The sequence below is a fragment of the Prionailurus bengalensis genome, chromosome B4 (assembly GCF_016509475.1).
Source record: "Prionailurus bengalensis isolate Pbe53 chromosome B4, Fcat_Pben_1.1_paternal_pri, whole genome shotgun sequence".
NCBI lineage: Eukaryota > Metazoa > Chordata > Mammalia > Carnivora > Felidae > Prionailurus > Prionailurus bengalensis.
In genome coordinates this window covers 119,558,428-119,576,480 of record NC_057358.1, presented here as the reverse complement: position 1 = coordinate 119,576,480, position 18,053 = coordinate 119,558,428, and the positions used below count along the sequence as shown (strand labels likewise).

The window sequence follows — 18,053 nt, the reverse complement described above, 5'->3', positions numbered from 1 at the left end:
CAACTGAATAAATAAGAAATCTGACAATATATAAAAACCCTATTTCAGTGGAATTGACCTCGTGATATTTAGTGGTGCCTTAGGCTTGCTAACAGGGAGCAGCTTATTCACAAAGAGCCACACCAGGCTATTTTTCCACTTGTTAAATCTTTGGAATGTTTCTCATTATATTCAGTCCAGTTCTTGGGTCCACAGGTCAGAGTTTTGGCTTTTCTGATCTGACCTTGATAAATTTTCAAGGGTAGGAGAATCTTCTTATTCTCTCTCTCCCTCTTCCTTTTCTTTTTCCAATGTAAAAAAAAAAAAATGAAGACAACATTTTTTAGAAATCTGGCTGATTATGCGGTCCTGTCTCAGTTAATTCCATTTGTATATGACTAAAGTAAAATTCCAGTAGGGACTCTTCTATGTACGTGCAACTAACAAAAATCCAACTCAAGGTGTCTTCAGTTAAAAAGGGCATGTGTTTGAATTATTTCACTGCCAAGTCCAAGTAGACCTGGGTCCAGATGCTCATATGATGTCTTGCTCTTTGGCTCTTCGTGTCTCAGCTCTGCTTCCTCTGGATTGGCTCTTTTCCCAAACAGTCTTTCTCTGTATGAGGGAGTTTCAAATCCAATTCCTGTTCAACTGGAAACTATGAGAAAGAGGGCCTATCTTTCCAAGAGTTCCCCCCAAAGTCCCGTCATTGGGTCCCATTTGTTCAGATCAGCCTGTTTTGGATCACTTATCTGTCCAAAGCTAATCACAGAAGAAGGGGTGTGTGTGTGTGTGTGTGTGTGTGTGTGTGAGAGAGAGAGAGAGAGAGAGAGAGAGAGAGAGAGAAAGAGAGAGTTTGCCTGGAGGTGGTTTTAGCTCCACATGCACCACACAGATTGAGGGGTGGAAAAGGAGCCCCCTCCCATGGACAGAGTGCCATGACCAGAAATGGGAATGTCTTCTATGCAGGCAGAAATAGCAGTAGTAGGCACCTGAATAAACCCATTTTGACATTCTGAGAATGTCTGGCAGAAAAATTGTTTTATTACATAAGTATTGATTTCAGTGTTTCATACTAAACTTGATGAGATTTTTTTAAATTTTTTTTTTAACATTTATTTATTTTTGAGACAGAGAGAGAGCATGAACAGGGGAGGGTCAGAGAAAGAGGGAGACACAGATCTGAAACAGGCTCCAGGCTCTAAGCTGTCAGCACAGAGCCCGACGTGGGGCTCGAACCCATGGACCGCGAGATCATGACCTGAGCCGAAGTCGGACGCTTAACCGACTGAGCCACCCAGGCGCCCCCGATGAGATTTTTAAAATACCAGATTTGGGGTTGCCTGGCTGGCTCAGTCAGTGGAGCATATGACTCTTTTTTTTTTTCAGTGTTTATTTATTTTTGAGAGAGAGACAGAGAGAGAATGAGCAAGGGAAAGGCAGAGAGAGAGAGAGGAAGACAGAGGATCTGAAGCAGGCTCTATGCTGATAGAAAGCCTGATGCAGGGCTTGAACTCATGAACCGTGAGATCATGACCTGACCTGAAGTCCGATGTCCAAACGATTGAGCCACCCAGGCACCCAGAGCATGCAACTCTTGGTATCAGGATTGTGAGTTTGAGCTCCACATTGGGTGTAGGGATTTCAAAAAAAAATCTTTAGGGGAGGCTGAGTGGGTCTGTCAGTTAAGTGTCCAACTTCAGCTCAGGTCATGATCTCACAGTTCATGAGTTCAAGCCCCACATCATACTCTGTGCTGACAGCTCAGAGCCTGGAGCCTGCTTCAGATTCTCTGTCTCTTCTCTCTCTGCCCCCCTTCTCTCTCTCTCTCTCTCTCAAAAATAAGTAAATGTTAAAAAATAAAATAAATATATAAAAATAAAATCTTTAAATAAACAAATTGGATTTGAAGTCATGAGATCAGGGTTAAAAATCCCATCTCTGTTATCTATTACTTCTGTAACCCTGAACAAGCCTCTTAGCCCTTCAAAGTCTTAGTTTTCTCTTCCTAAAATGAAATTAATGCCCATCTCACATTATTGTTGTGAGACATATAAGTAAAGTGGCAGCTGTCAAAGTATTTTATTTTATTTTTTTTTATTTTATTTTTTTTTTATTTTTATCAAAGTTTATTTATTTTTGGGACAGAGAGAGACAGACCATGAACGGGGGAGGGGCAGAGAGAGAGGGAGACACAGAATCGGAAACAGGCTCCAGGCTCTGAGCCATCAGCCCAGAGCCTGACGCGGGGCTCGAACTCGCAGACCGCGAGATCGTGACCTGGCTGAAGTCGGACGCTTAACCGACTGCACCACCCAGGCGCCCCTCAAAGTATTTTATAAACTCTAAAGCTATATGTTGGGGTGGTTTTATTAGAAAGTATCATTATTTTGAGATAACTTCTACACTATGCTTTTTCAAAACAACTGGGAATAAATGCACTGTAGAGTAAAGCTCATAATATTTAACTTAGTTTTACAAAACTATTTCTATTTTCCAACTGCTAAGCCCAAACTGATACCCCTCCAATGATATGGAAACAACAGTGCTTAGTTCGAACAAGAAGTTCCTGTCTATGTTATAACCCAATTATTATTGGAGCCCTTTGGAAAGGATTTATGGATGATATCCCTATTTAAATACCTTTAAATACTTTATGAGTTAGCATATATTAAAATCTATCATTAGATTTTATATTTTAAAAAATTATTTTTCTTTTATAATGAAGTGTATGTTGACTGTGTAACAGCAAGCCTGACTCTTCTTTCACCATTTTAAAATTCACTATAATAAGCACTCTGTAAATACTTGTTGCCAGATTAATTTACACAAGGTTATAGGCACCACAAAGCCGCAGGTTTCTAGGACTCCAGATTAGACACATATTGGGATAGCTTCAAATCTTTTAGAGAGACTGTGTGGAACAGTAGCATGCCTCCTGCCTAGCTTAGATCTGGTAGTTAGCTCATCACTACTATCGTCAGAGGCAGTACCAATTAATACAACTTATAATGAGGAGACTGAGGCATGGAGAGCTTATGTTGCTTACCCAAGGCTTCATAGATTGTAAGAAGTACCGGTAGGATTTGGACCCAGTCAGGCTTCACAACCTGTGCTTTAACCACTGTGTTGATTAACACCCTGTGCCATCTTTAACCAAACTGAGTACCAGCAGACATAACACATTCCAAAGTTCTAGAACCCCAAATGGCTCTAGTCCAATATTTTGAATCCTTGACAAATTCTGTTAATGATATTTAATGTTTTATATAAATGCAAGGTTAGTAGAGAACTGAACCTCTAAGGGAGCATGGATAAACTTTGTAAAGAAAATCCTTCGCTCTTGACATACATTCTTTACAAATCAGGAGTAGCAAACAGTTGCTTCATGTAAACAGTTATAAAATGACATGACCACTTTTTTCTCTTTTTAATATTTGTATATTTATTTTGAGAGAGAGAGAGAGACCCATGTGCAAGCAGGGGAGAGGCAGAGAGAGAGAGGGAGAGAGAGAATCCCAAGAGGCTCCATGCTGTTAACACTGATCCTGACACAGGATCATGAGATCCTGAGATCATGACCTGAGCTGAAATCAAGAGTCAGACACTAAACCAACTGAACCACATGATGCCCTGACATGATAGGGTCTCTAATGAGGTTTGAATGCAGCATCACAAAAATTTGAAGTAACTTGTGTTAATGGCTAGAAGATTCTTCTGTACTTCTGTTAAAGAAAAACAGAGAAACTTAGAACGGGAAGGGGCCAGAAAATGTATCTAGTCTTATAACTTACTACAGCACCCCTCCTAATACATCCTTAATAGACAGCCACAAGTTTCTGCTTAAATTTGTCACTGGAAAGGTGGCCCCCACTTTGTGAAACAGCCCTATCAGCATCGTAAAATTTCTAACTGGTAGAACTTTTGCCTTATGTTGAATTGAAATAAGCCTTTCTAAAACTACTACATAGTTAGTGCTATCTTCAGAAAACATGAAGGATAAATCTGCTCCCTCTTGCTGAGAATAGCTAAGACTACAGACAATTTGATGTTTTCCCCTTACTCTATTAATCATATCTAGCGCCTTGCCAATATCATTCTGATAGTGGGATATGGGCCTCACAGCATCCTGATTCCCCAGCTCTGGGCACATCTGCTTCCTTGATGTTCATGCTCAACAGCATTAACATATCGTTAACTCCTACTGAGCTTTCCTTCATGAAAATTTCCCAGCCTTTACCAATGGCCACGAGCTGAGCCGTGCCTCTTTTCTCAGCCCTCGGTGGTGGTGGTGGTGATGGTGTGTGTGTAACCTTAATGCAGGACTTTACATTTACATTACTCCTTTCCAGCAAAAACAGTTTTATCAAGTTGTTTATCCAATAGTCCTAGAGTATCAATGTTTTGTAAAGCTTGGTCAACACTCAGTGTGTCAGTGATCCTTCCCAAGTTTGTAATGTGCTAATTTAAAAACCTTACCTCGAAAAAGTATGCCTTTCAAGTAATTTCTCCAATGTGTTGATTTCAGTGTTGAACAGGCAGAACTGAAGAAAAAAAATGCAGTCTTCTGCCAGGGACCTCTTGGATGGGCATCATTTAAGATAATCATTCAACTAGACCTCGTTTGTCCATATTTCGCATAAGGATAATATGAGGAGATAGTGGGGTCTCAACGTTGGTGAATGAATGGCTTTATCCAATACATCTTTGTTACCAGATGCAAGAAGCAGTGTTGAGCATCTAGTTAATAAAGGGGTTTAAATAAAGAAAATGACAGTGTCAGTTTACAAGAAAGGAGCATAATGTATAAAAAGATGTTACAGGCAAAGAACAGTATTACTCTGCAAAATCTAGTTCCTTTGCAGCATTTCCTGTTATGATAAAAAAGCTGATTGCTGCTTTTCTGAATGAGTTATTAATATTTCTGGTTTTTAGGTGTTTAGTTGTTCTGAAAGATGTATCAGTAATGGTGGCATCCAAAGTCTGAGGCAGAACAAATAGCCCATATTGCAATAAGCTGCATGATCCCACTTGACTTAAATTCCCTACAATATCCAGAGAAACTGGGACAATAAGATCTGGACTGTGCAGTGTTCCTTTTTTCTTGCCCTGCTTTATTTTTTTTTGAAGAGATATCATAAATAATTGTGTATTGTCATTTAGGGCTACAACAGTCATATTAGGGAATGCGGGTTATACATTATCTCTACGAATGAATAACAGAAATCATAAAGCCTATAGTTCTCTCCTACTCTGGTAGCTGAGGGCTGATTTTATGTGCTGTCAGTAGCAGAATCAGTTAACAAGGAAGGAAGGGAGGGAGAAAGGAAGGTAGGAGGGGAGGGAAAGAGAGAAACCTGTAAATTTGGGCAAGCAATAGGAATTTATAATCGGAATCTCTATCGTACCAATGGACTTTTGATGGGACCAAAAATGGCATTTAGTCCTTCCCACTTTTGCTAGATGGATTAATGCTGACACCAGCAATAGTGGGTCTCACACTGAGAACAACTGTTGGCCTGACTTTTCACTTCCAGCAGGTGATCTGTCCAAGAATTTCCCTGTGGACACAGGGGAAGGTCATGGTCATGAAGGTTTGATAGGACTGCTCTTCAGAAAGGTGGAGAAATGACAGGAAGCAGGATTTTCTCGAGTCCAGCGTCCCCTGCAAATGAAACAGTCCATCTGAAAACTTTTAGAACAAGCGTCGGTGGCAAATAAATAGCAAAACAAAACAAAAAAACTTGAACTTGAGACATTCAAGTATAGTTGAAAAAGAAGAATCACATACAGTTGAGGGCCATGTGCATGGGGCAGAGGAGCACCTTTTCTGTATCAACAGCAGAGGGACAGAAGTGATCCGAGGCTGCCTCACGGCCTCTGGACAACTCTGGAGAGACAGAGGGTTCCAGTTTTCTGATTTCCAGGCAGCGTTCCGTTAGTGCCCCTGGAGGAAGGGGCTGCAGGGCTGTCACTGCTGGAAGAAAAGACAGAGGTGTTTGGTGCATTAATCCTTGCCTGAACTGAGTCCCTTTGACTCCATCTTTTGATGGATCTCATTTTAGTCTCTGCTCAAGGAGCCGCCAAGTCCGCTGGCTGTTGCCCGAGCCTTCCTTTGTTAGGGTGCCCTTTTTTCTTTTGCCTTTGAAGCTGTTTTGTTCAGTCTTCAAGTTTGTTTTTGTTTTATTTTAGAAGTGCTGGCATCCAAGAGAAGGAATGGGCTTCATTATACCTTTAGCTTTCACCCTGAACCTTTCTTATTTCTTGTTGGATTCTTTCTGGTCAATTTCTGAACAACCCGAAGTGTGAAAGAATTATGACAAAAGTAAGGGAGAAACCGAGAAAAAAATGATTTTCTCTTTCAGGGCTAGAACAAGGCAGGAAATTTCATCTCTGGTAGAATCTGACCAGAGGGCTCTATTCACACACTTTTTTTTATTATTATTAAACTAACTACACAGTGTTGGCAGGTTTTCAGAGCCTAATTGGTGTTGGTGGGTAGACGGAGCTACTGTCAGCTTGCTCCATTCCAAGACCCACCATCAGCCTCTGAATCCCAGTTTACTACGGGTCCTGACAGTGGAAAAGGGATTGTGTCTGTAACAGTCGGCATTCCATAAACAGTGACAAAAAGCAGAACCGTTTCCTACTTACTTTGTGACCCATGCCTTGCGCTCAGAAGATGCAGTAGCTATCCTGGAATGATGTCAGGGTGCCAGGGAGACAGATTCCTATGCTGTAAACTTTTTTTAAACGTTCAACTTCCGCTTGAAAGAATAATCTGTTTACAGTGTGGGAAACATAGACTTAATTTGGATATAATATGCCAGATGCTCAGGGAAGTCTTCTCTGAGAAGGTGACATTGGAGTAGAGCCTGCGGGAGATAAGGGAGCTAGTCCCACAGTAGCTGGAGGAAGAACATCTCAGGCAGAAGGGGAGACACATTCAAAGGCTTGAAGCAGGAGTGTGCTTTGCTGTCCAGAACCAGCAAGAAGAATAGTAGGAGTGGAGGGTGGACAGATGAAGCGGAGATGGGTGGCAGAGGACGGAGATGCTTGCAGGCCATCGTTAGGACTCTGGATTTTCCTGTGAGTTAAATGGAGCAGAGCAGCACAATGCAGCTTTCATTTCAAACAGGTCATGGTGGCTGTTGTATTGAGAGTAAGCACTAAGGAGGCAAGGGTGAAAGCAGTGAGACCAGTTTGCAAGCTCATGGAATAATCCAAGTGAGAAAAGGTAGTGGCTTGGATCAGGCAGTGATAGGATGAGAAGGCTGTAGAAGTGGATTCAACAGGATTTGCTCCTGGATGGGAAATGTGAGCAAAAGGATGATTCCCACTGGAAGAAGGGATTTGCCATTTGCTAAGACAAGAAGGCTTAAAAAAGAAGGTGAGGTAAGCAGGAGCTTGGTTTGGACATTTAAGGTTAAGATGCCTATTAATCATCAAAGTAGAGGTGCCAAGAAGGCAACTGGGTGTCTGAGTCTGGAGCTCAGGAGAAAGGTGGACTCAAGTGAGGACAGGAAAAGGGAACATGGAGACGGCATAGGCACCTCTTGGGGTGTTGTGCTTCTTAAAGAAGAGCAGAAATTGAGTAGGTGATCAAGGGAAGGAGTCTGTTGGCTTTTAGTAGAAGATGTTATAGCACTGTTTGAGAATGCTCCGGTAAAGAGGGGGGAAATAGATGAGGAAGAAGAGAGAATATACTATAAACTACTGGATTGCTACCAGTTGAGCAGAAAAGAAGTCCACCTTTAGGAAGAAAACCTTGAAGAGGGAGAATGTGCTTTCCATTTTGTCAGTATATTTGAATGCAAGTGTGTTGTATTTTCTGAACTGAATTCCTGGTAACCTGAGATACAGGACGGTGACAAGAATGAGTGAGCTGTGTGTTGTATTTTAAGAAAACATTTCCAGAGTGAGGAGAGAGGTCTACACTAATGATAAAATTATATACCTTCACTTCATCAAGGAAATCAACATTAAATTATTAATTATATCTCAGTTATAAGACTACTACACATCTTTCCTTAATCCCCATTTATTTGGATATCATGGTAATTCAGGTTCAGATAAGCTAAGTTAGCCTGAGAAATAAGCAAATGAACTTGCAGAGGGATGTTTAACGTCCTTTTATAGAATTGTATAAGCTGGCCTTTAACATAGAGGTGTACTAATTACAAATGTTCCTTCTGTCTTCAACGAAGTGAGCAGCCCTTTGTCAGCTTTTATCAGGAAAGATGAGAAGTGTTCTAATAAAAAGTCTGCAAGGTTAATTTCTGGTGCCTCTTACCAGAAATACGTCAGCAGTGACATCGTTGACGGAAGGCACAAGTGTCAACAACAAAGCGGACCAATTACAAATGATAACGAACAGCAGTAATTAATGTTCCTGTAGTAGTTTACTATTTGCCAAGGAACTTTTGAACACATTCTATGATTCCACTGATTCAGTAAATACATCTGACGGCCTTCTACTTTCCAGGTCCTAGAAATTTAGCTGTGAAAAAGTTCCGTCTCTCATGAAGCTTAACGAATTACAGAACAACCTGATGAAATAAGTGGGTCAAATACTATTATTGTTCTTCACAGATGAAGACATTCTAACGCTTAATCGAAGCTTAGATTTAAGTTATTACTGTTCTAGGAATTTGGGCCCTAGATGAAATCTTATCACCAGTATTTTCTTTCTCAGAATTGTTCAAAACTCAGCACTTCAGTACAAGTTGTACCCCGAAATATTATCTTCATCAATGTAGTGAAATTCTGTGGTGGAAACTCTTTTGCATTTAAAAAAATCATTCTGGCACTCAGTCTAATAACCATTGTGTCTAGAAGAAGAGCCATTTTATATTATGAAGACACCAGTTACAGCTGATCCCCCTGAAGTAACTGCTCTTTGAGCCTGATGAATTATTTATTGCCAACAGAATTACTGCGGTACCTGAAATTATCAGCTTTTTCTTCAACAACCTCCATAACTAAAACTCAATTAACTGCATCTACTTTCAATTCTTTTTTAAAAGTCTGACTTTTTACCATTTGCATTGAGTCAATTGTTGGAAATTATAGAAGTTCTATTTTTTCTAAGTTTAAGACATAGCTTATACATGAAAATAGTTATTGTAACGTCTTTAAAATGTATATAAACCATATACAAAGTCTCTTCAGTGTATGTGACTAGAGGTAGGTTTTTTTTCTTCATTGAAAAAAATTTTATATGGATTTCTAAAAATAAAATAAGTGATGCATGAGATGGTCTCTTCCCTCCTTAACTGTGGTAACTTTCTGGGACTGTTGGAAGATGATATTCGTGTAACAAGATGTTAAGTGGGAAATTTCATGTAGGTACTAAGTACCAAACATTCTCAAGAGAAAGCTGCTGAGAATGGAGCCAGATACCTTGTTCAGGATTGACCAAGAGGTAGTGAGTCCTGCCCTGCCCAGTCAGCTACCTGTCTGCACAGGCAGAAGATTGGTGTTGGGAAGGGCTGAGAACTGTCTGAGCCATTGAGGAGAGCATGTGGCAGAGGAGAGAGGTGTCCCCGTGCCCTCTAAGCCTAGTGAGAAGAGCTCTAAGAGGAAGGTCTATCCAGAGTGGGGGAACCTACCAGAAGGGGAAACTGGCATCTCTTTCCACAGTTGGAATTCTGACAAGCAGATACACCAGCCTGAGCTGAAGAAGAGGGAACTGGAGGGACATCTCCTGGCAGAGAGGGGAGTGGTCACAGGGCAAGCCCGTCCTGAGGAGGTTGGGTTATACCCTGTCCCCTGCGTCCCATCCAAGGGGCCAGCATGGACGCTAGGAGGGCTGAGCAGAGGTTAGAGGAAGTCAAGCTGGGGACGTATTTCTCACATCAGGAACTGTGCAGTGGGGACCCACTCCCCTTCCTCAGCAGAGCCCTCCAAAGATCTCACAGGGGTACACAGCAGAACCTGTGTGGGGGTGGGGCAGGGTGGGTGCACCAGCTACACAAGGATGTCACCTGGAGAAGCACCAGCTACACAAGTGTCACCTGGAGAAGCAGTGCAGCTGACGGAGAATCTAGCCATAGCCAGATAAGAAAAGAGGCCCTTGTCCTTGTCCTGTGCTCTCCTCCCCAACACAGGGCATGAAGGAGGTAGAGCTTGGGTCCTGGGTTTCCAGGATTGACCATTCCACCCCACTCCTCCCTGCTCCTACAGGAAGAACAAAGGAGAAGAGGACCAAGTACAAATCAAATCTCTTTTAGCCACCATGGTTTTTTAAGCCTCAAGACTGGCCTGTGGTAAGGGAAGGCAAAGTTCGAATCAGATGATACTGGAGTTGCATACAAAATGGATTCTTAGTGACTCACAGTGACCAGGAAGTTAGGAGATCTGCCCAAAATGTCAAGTGGCCTGATGCCCATCAGGGAGGGGAGACTGGGCTGGCCCATTTGGGAATAAGGATTGGAAAACAATAAAACATTCAGGTTATTTGAACTCCAATGGAGTTGAGACTCTTCGCTGAACTGGTTACGTTTGCAGACACTTGTTCCAGGATCAGTAAAACAATACATATCTCCATATAACTGGAGACTCCCTTTGCCTTCCTTGGCTTCCTGTGAAGTCAGTACCAAGCTGGCACTCCTTCCCAGCCATCCCCACAGGCTGACTTGTGACCCTCCCCTGTGTGACCTGAGCAAGCCACTTACCCTCTCTGAATGTCAGTTCAGCGCCTTCATCTGGCAGATGACAAAAGGTCCCTGGGTTACTTCAGAGACTAAAAGTCTCTGAAAGTTGTAAAAGAATTAGCTCAGAACTGTGGATGATAGTACTGAAAAGGTCAAGGATATCCTAGAAGTATGTTTTATGCCAGTTAAGATGGCAGTCCCACCAAAGCATGGAGTTAGTATATTTAAATCAGATGGCAGCTATTGTAGATGAGGCTGGGAGGTTAATGGGCAACACTTAGCTTGCTAGAGTTTTAATTTTTGAAAGGTAGGAAGAGGAAGATCCCCTGTGGAGGAAATAGCATGGAGTTGAGAGAGGGAGCTGAGAGTAGCAAACCTGGTTAAACCACTTAAAGTGGGAGGTGGTTGAAGTTGCCTTTGGTCAGGCCCCCAGGGATCTTACTTCCTTAAGGAAATGCCAGTTACCTAACAATCCGTCCCCAGCAAGTCATCCAGATGACAGAAGGGATGGAAAGCAAAGATGTTTGTGTGTGGGTGGGACATGCCACTGTAACTGGACAGAGAGATGTTAAATTTCTGGTGAGCATTTTTGGGAGGGTGGAGGTAGGGAAGACATTTAGCCAGGGATAAGTTTCTTTTCCATAATTCATTTGCTGATGCGATTGTTCTTTGCTGGGCTTCTAAACCATATTGTGGTTATGTTCTTATCTCCTTCCTGCATGATCTTTGTACGGCCTGCTTGTGAATTCTGGGGATGTTCACAGTGCTTACTGAGTAAGTTTAGGCATGCTGCCATTTTCTGTGATTCAATTTCATGGTGTCTTTTAGAATGATGGAATTCAGGAAAAGAACTCTATAAAGATCAAGCCAGGAGTCTCTTCGCTTTATTTGGTGATTCTGCTGTAATTCCCGGGAGGGGACTTAGTTTGGCATTTGGTTCTAAGCAAACATTATTGCCTTTTAATAATTGTTAATTATTTAATTGTTAATGGTGTGGTGGAGAGTTGAGATCACGGAGCTGACTCATTAGGCTCCCCAGTGCTGTTCACCAAAGCGTCTGCTTCAGTAACAGACCCCGGCTTCCTGGCCCCAACCCCTCCCTGCTCTAATCTCCTTCCTGCCTCCCCCACCACACACACTTCCACTGCTGAGTGGCAGACTGATGCTTCTTTCCATGTCAACCGCAGTTTTGCCCTTGAGAACTCCGGAGGGAGAAGGATCTTCTAGGTTTATCAAGTGGAGCAATGACTAAGTCAGGAAAGTCATTTTATTGCATTGTTTGCTTTTGGTCATTGAAGATAAGAAAATAAAAACATTTATTCTGCGTTAAAGGCTTTTTTCCCCATCTTGAACTTCATGAAACTATTTATCCTCTGAAATGAATGATGTGAAGAGGGAAGATATTTCCGTTCTCTTTGGCAAATGTAAAACAGTTTGCTTTTTCCAAGATGTGCATTTATTGGTAATCTCCCTTGATATAAAACTAATGCATAAGTGTTTTTTTTTCTTACCCCCCCCCCTTCAGCCAACCCAAAATGCCTTTAAGCAAAAGAATGACTTGGAAGCCAATTATTAAACCTGGGCATCCTAAAACATTTTTTGAGTTTGTGTGTGCGCGTGCACGTGTGTGTGTATGTGCGTGAGTCAGTGTTTAAGAAATGTGATTCTTTGCTTTTTATTATGTTCCTCCTTCCTTTCCTTGATTCTACCATGGTAGCTGCCATGTTCTAAATATTGACAAGATGAGATAGTTTTCTGTTTATATCAGCAGTCGTCTGTCTGTGAGATATGGACGAATCAGAACGCTGGATTTCCTTTCTCAGCCATCCATCAGGTTCATAATGTAAGGTTACAAATGGTTATTTTCTTTCCTGAACTTGCGCTCTGTAATGTGTTGCAAAGTGTTGTCAATAGCTACAGGTACTGTGTCCTGGGCAATGCAGAAAATTCGTGATGTCTAATGACTCCTGAGATCTTGTCTATTATATTTCATTCACTGTGCCTTGTGACTAGTTGACGTGCAAACATTGTCCTAAAATGAGAAACATACTTGGTTTTAAAGTCTGCAGTTAAAATCTGTCCCATGTGAGTTTTGACTTTCATCCCAGGTGTCTGTGTTAATTTGCTTTTACAGGAAGAAGGAAAAGGGTAAATTGATATATATTTATATATATATACACACACACATGTATATATCGGTGTTACTCTTCTTCATCTTGTACTTCCCCATGTCCATGGGCTATTCAACCCATTGTGTCTAACAGTTCTCAAAGGTTCGTGTGCTTTACTTGTGAGAAATATTGGAGTATGATTTGCATGATATTCTGTATACATTTTATGCAAGTGTGGGAGTAGTATAGCCAGGAGCTGCACTGTTACGGCTACAAAGTGGTTCTCAGCCTTTTTCCATTTGACGATTCTGAATTGATCTTTGGAAAGTGTTGAAATCATGACCCATTTTACACTGAGCTCAAATATTCACATTTTACCTTTGCATACTTTAAAAAAATCACTTTTTGTTTGGAAAGTAGACATTTTCATGTTTGGTCTTTTCTGCTTTGTATTTTAAAATACAATCCTGTTTTCACATCCTGTTGAATAAATTTTTGCCATTGGATAGCCTGCTGTCTGAGCTGTCTGAGAGGTTGAGACATTTGGTTGAGAATCACTAAGCAGAGCTCTCGGGGTGGCATGTGAGGGCCTTTTTAGGGGAGCCACATCAGGCACACCCCTCCTGTGCATGGGACTTCTGGCTCTTGGGATCTTGGGGTCTCTACATTGCCTGGTACTGATGCTTCAGTGAACCAGTGGTCCCTCCCGAACCCGTAAATGCTAACCAGTGCTTTTTCATGTTCAGAAGTGGCCATCTCTGCTCTTTATCATCAAAAGGAACAAATTTAGTATAACCAACTGCATTTGACCAAACTAGCATTCTTTATTCCTGAAGATTTTTAAAACAACTGTTGTGGCATCCTCCTTTTATGTGTGTGTGAATGTTTGTAGGAGGCCTTTCTTTACATTCACATCCAAATATATGTATACATATTTATAAGCATAGAGCTCTATGTAACATTCTTCAGAGCCTTAGAGATGACAGAAAATACATGTAATCATGTATAACTTATGAATGTTTGGGTAGCCCATCTCTGATATTTGTCAGAATTATTGAAAGTGAAACCTTAAAATAACAGTTGTCATTTAAAATCATTTTAGTTTTTCATTAAGTGTTCTGAAGAAATAGAGAATAATGTTTGTTAATATTCAGAACTAAATTTATAAGCAGGTAGGTGGAAACAGTTCCTAGTATAAAAGATTTAAAAGCTTCTATTTAAAAAAATCAATTAAATCCTAATTTAAAAAAAATTTTTTAAAGAATAATACAAGGCTTGGAAAATACTGTACCTTTCTGTTCATGTTAGGAATCTAGGTGATAATAATCTAAGTCGTAATTATTTACTGACATCTTTAGGAAATTTTTTTTATCAAGAAGAGAATGAGGATATCGACAGTGTTTCCCTTTGTATGCACGGAGCATATAGAATATGGAGTTTCTTCAGTTTCCAGTTTGCAGGGAGAAAGCTACACACTATGATATTTTAGCATTTGCCTTATGAATCTGGTGCATATGAACTAAAAGTCATACGGTTTTACCATCTTTTGAAATAAGGCAAAGTTTAAAAGCTGCATTTTAGACTCTGCCATCCAATAAAAATCTATCGGTAGACTTCTGTGAGTTTTTTTCTATGGTATATATACTACTTAGTATATATAGATACTAAATTCAGTTAGTGGTTTTATACCTTTCAGCTGGTGGTATGAAAGACATTTAAGTATGGCCTACCTGTCCTTCAAACTCGGCCAGACTATGCACTTTTGGTTCGCAGTTGGTAAATACCCGTTCAACAGAATCAATTTTCCGTCTAAAGCTCTAATCTCAAATTATGTTTTTCCTTTATCTTCAAAGGTTAGTTGAGCTCAAAAGGACACTTAATGATGTTAATTTTCCTTTGTTTTGTTGGTAATATCCTATACATACATACGTACATAGGCACATACATATCAAGTAAATGAGGTTTTAAGCCATGACCAAATACTTGGAATATTAAGATCATTCAATACATGAACATAAAGGAAAGGTGTAAGTATTTTCAGCTCAAAAAAGTAGCCTGAAGACATCTAGTAAGAGTGCCTTGAATCATTTCTCTTCTGTAATTGCTGACGCCTTTAAAGGAGTACTGTCAGTCAGTAACAGTTTAAGATGGAATTTTACCCCAACCTTTTCCTCTTGTATTTTTTTATTCTATTTAAATATTGCTGCGTCATTGTTACCTGTGTTCAGATCTGTTCGTTGAGGATAAGGTTTGATTATGTAAGTTTTGATTATAAACCATTTTTTGAGGCAAAACATCTGTTTGATTTTTTTTTTTCATATTAAACGTTTTTTAAAAACTGGGAAATTATTAAATTAATTTTATTAATTTACCTGAAGAAATACAGGTTCCATCTTGATATGAGTATACTATTTGGCAAGACCTGACAATGGGCCTCACAGTGTGGAATTATTTTGTAGCTAAGGAAGAAACCCTAATTTGCTTTTTGGTTTCTTTTGCTATTCCATACAATATACTGCCCTACTCAGTTCCTCCCTAGCTCATTCCTGCTGCAGTCCAGCCTCCGAGGTGGGTGAGCCCAAAGGCACCCTTGTTCTCTGGACCCTTGTACTGTCAGCTGACCCGTTGAAGCTGGAACAAACCCAAAGGCCAAGGCCATTCCTGCCCTTTGTAGTAATGTGTCACCAAGTCTGTCCATTCTCATAAAATTAACTCCAAAGAGAAGAATCAACACCTATAAATTGAGTCTCATAAATATTCTTTGATCCAAGGTTAAAAACAATAATAATAAGTTGATGAATTTCCAGGAAGAAAATAAATTTATTTTTTTATACCTTCAATCTTAGCAACACTTTTCCCTCATCTGAAAATGAATTTCTGCAAATGGTCCTAAATGTGACAAAACTCAGTGTCTATTTCCAGAAAGATAGATTCAGTCTGTATAGAGAATTTAAAAATATTTGGACTGGAGCAATGTTTCAAGGCCACAAAGAAAATAAAGTAAGGACTGTGTTTATCTTCCCTATAATTTCCTCCCTCCCCCATAGCACGTAGGGGAGGCCCTGTCAGATCATTCTGAATTCAAAGCAGGTGGCTTGTGATTTCTGGACAAAGTGGAGTCATAGAAGAGCAGATGATGGCGCTGCCTAAACAGAGTTAAATGGATGTGCCACGAACTTCTTCAAGTGGTTATCAAATAAGAGGTCGGGATGAATTCCAGACTGAGTTGGTATGTGCTGGGGCTTGTTACTCCCAAAATGGCTGCTACGACTTATGTGGATGATGTAAATATTTGGATCAGCATTTGGCTGTAGTTCTGCTTTAAATGTACGGAACTCACATTGAAATTTAGTTATAAACGTGCCTGAGTTAATTCAACAGTTAGAGAATGAGTTTGCATATGATTTGCATGCTTAATGTACTAATACCTGAAATGTCCCCATAACCCCAGCTTCTCCCCACTTCTCCCCACCCCCAGCCCTATTCCCAACCCTTGCCCCGCAACCTGTGGTACCCCCATCTCCTGCCATGTCTGTTCAGACTGTTTTGAAAACTGCCTGTTGAGCTCGGCCAAGGTGTACCCAGCTGAACTATGACAGGTCTCATGTGAAGATCTGATGCTTGGTTTAAGTTGTCACCTCAGCAAACACTGGATCGAAGGATCTTATAACATTAACGAGCTCCTCTTTTTGTATCATTCCACGGAGTTGCGTGCAAACTTCTGTTGTTCCATTAACAGTGTTACCTGTGACTTAAATGTACAACACCTGTTTGCTATGTTGTTGTTGCTTTATCGAGGCGGGGGGCGGGAAGCAGGTTAATGGGGCAGATTAGAGGACTTGCCAGATTTGGGGAGAGCTTTTAGTTAAGAACTCATAGCTGCATGTTTCCAGAGCTTTTAACTATAGGTATTATCACTTAAAGGTTATTACACTCACCTTCAAAATAATATCAAAATCCACATTTCCTACATTTTCAATTTTTACTAGTTTTTTTAAAGAGCAAATTACAGCCCGTTGAATTAAAGACTAGAGACATAATTAAGACCAGATGTTTGAAAGAGAAGGCTAAGAGAAGATCATAATAGGCAGCCAGAGGAAAACTTACTCCTAAAATTAATTGAAGTCAGTCATTGCTTTTACAAAATAAAAGTTCATATAAATATAAAGAGAAAACTCAAGAATGAGTCAAGGATGGGTCCTAAGGCACACAAAAATGCTAAAGTAATCATTCCAGGTAAAGTCTTAACTGTATCAACAGACAGGAGACAGGAGAACCGAGCCATCTTCAAGTACAAAGAATAGCTTAGACTAGAGCGTGAGGGAGAGCTCGAGAAAATCTGATAGGTCACACACTCCAGTGAGAAACTAATGAGCTAGCATGATACTAACGTTGCTCTTCCTGAGATTAGGAGTGACCCATCTCAAAGAGAAAAGCTTCACATTCTCTGCCCCAGTGAAAAGGCATTCTGGAGGGGCTCTAGAATTTTCTTCCATTTTTCCAGAGCCTGTTAGAAACTTCCGAAGGCAAAGCCTATGCCTACCACTTCCCAGCATTAGCAGCCACCTCATGTAAGTCCAGACCGAACAGAGAAAACTGAAATGCTGGTCCTCTTCCCCAAAACACACATCCTATTTAAGCTATTCCTGGAGACTTGTGGTTTTTAACCTGTTAGGGTCTCTGATCCTTTCAAAGAATTTAATGAAAGCTGTAGACTTTTTCTTCCCCAAAACATACATCTCCATCCACAATTTTGCATTCTTATCCTAGACTCCTTGAAGATCTTCTTTAAGAAACCCTACAGCATCAACCTATTTGCTAGTACTTCTATGAAACTTGGTCTCTAACCAAAGTTTTACTTGTTTTTGGAGTTCATGAGACCTATTTGTATTCTTTCAACTCCTGAGAAGAGTAATTCCTTATAATTCTACAAGACCAGCCAAATCCAGGTTAAAAGAGAGTGGCTTTGGAAATCTGCCTGTTGTCTAGTTTTGTTAATGTCCATCTGAGAACAAAGAGCTGAATTTCATGAAATGAGAATCTTCAGGGAAGAGAGTGAGAAATCTCCCATATATAATACCTAAATTGGACTAGAGCCCAGCAAACACCTGCCAGCATGGACCTCTCACTTCATAGATGCTCACACTAAACCGTTATATGAGGCTAACCTCATGGAAAACGGTAAATGAAACTACGGGATGTCCTTCTGTCTCAGGTCTTAGTGGGCATATGCGTTATATGATATGCCATCATATGTGCACGTGCTTGTATTTGTGAATCATTTGCACATATGACCAAACTTGGTATT

At 40.5% G+C, this 18,053-nt stretch overlaps 1 protein-coding gene across 16 annotated transcripts in view; it reads left to right on the top strand.

Annotated features, from left to right (window-relative positions):
• Positions 1–18,053, top strand: part of ANKS1B (ankyrin repeat and sterile alpha motif domain containing 1B) — a 1,096,782-nt gene that overhangs the window by 1,018,801 nt on the left and 59,928 nt on the right. For 9 of the 16 annotated variants that reach the window (XM_043562277.1, XM_043562276.1, XM_043562274.1 and 6 more), the window contains one exon: positions 12,403–12,477. The exons of 5 other annotated variants lie outside the window; for them this stretch is intronic. In XM_043562277.1, coding sequence (XP_043418212.1) covers positions 12,403–12,477 — 75 coding nt within the window. The remainder of the gene's footprint in view (positions 1–12,402; positions 12,478–18,053) is intronic. 2 more of the 16 variants (XM_043562275.1, XM_043562273.1) reach the window with 1 other exon arrangement.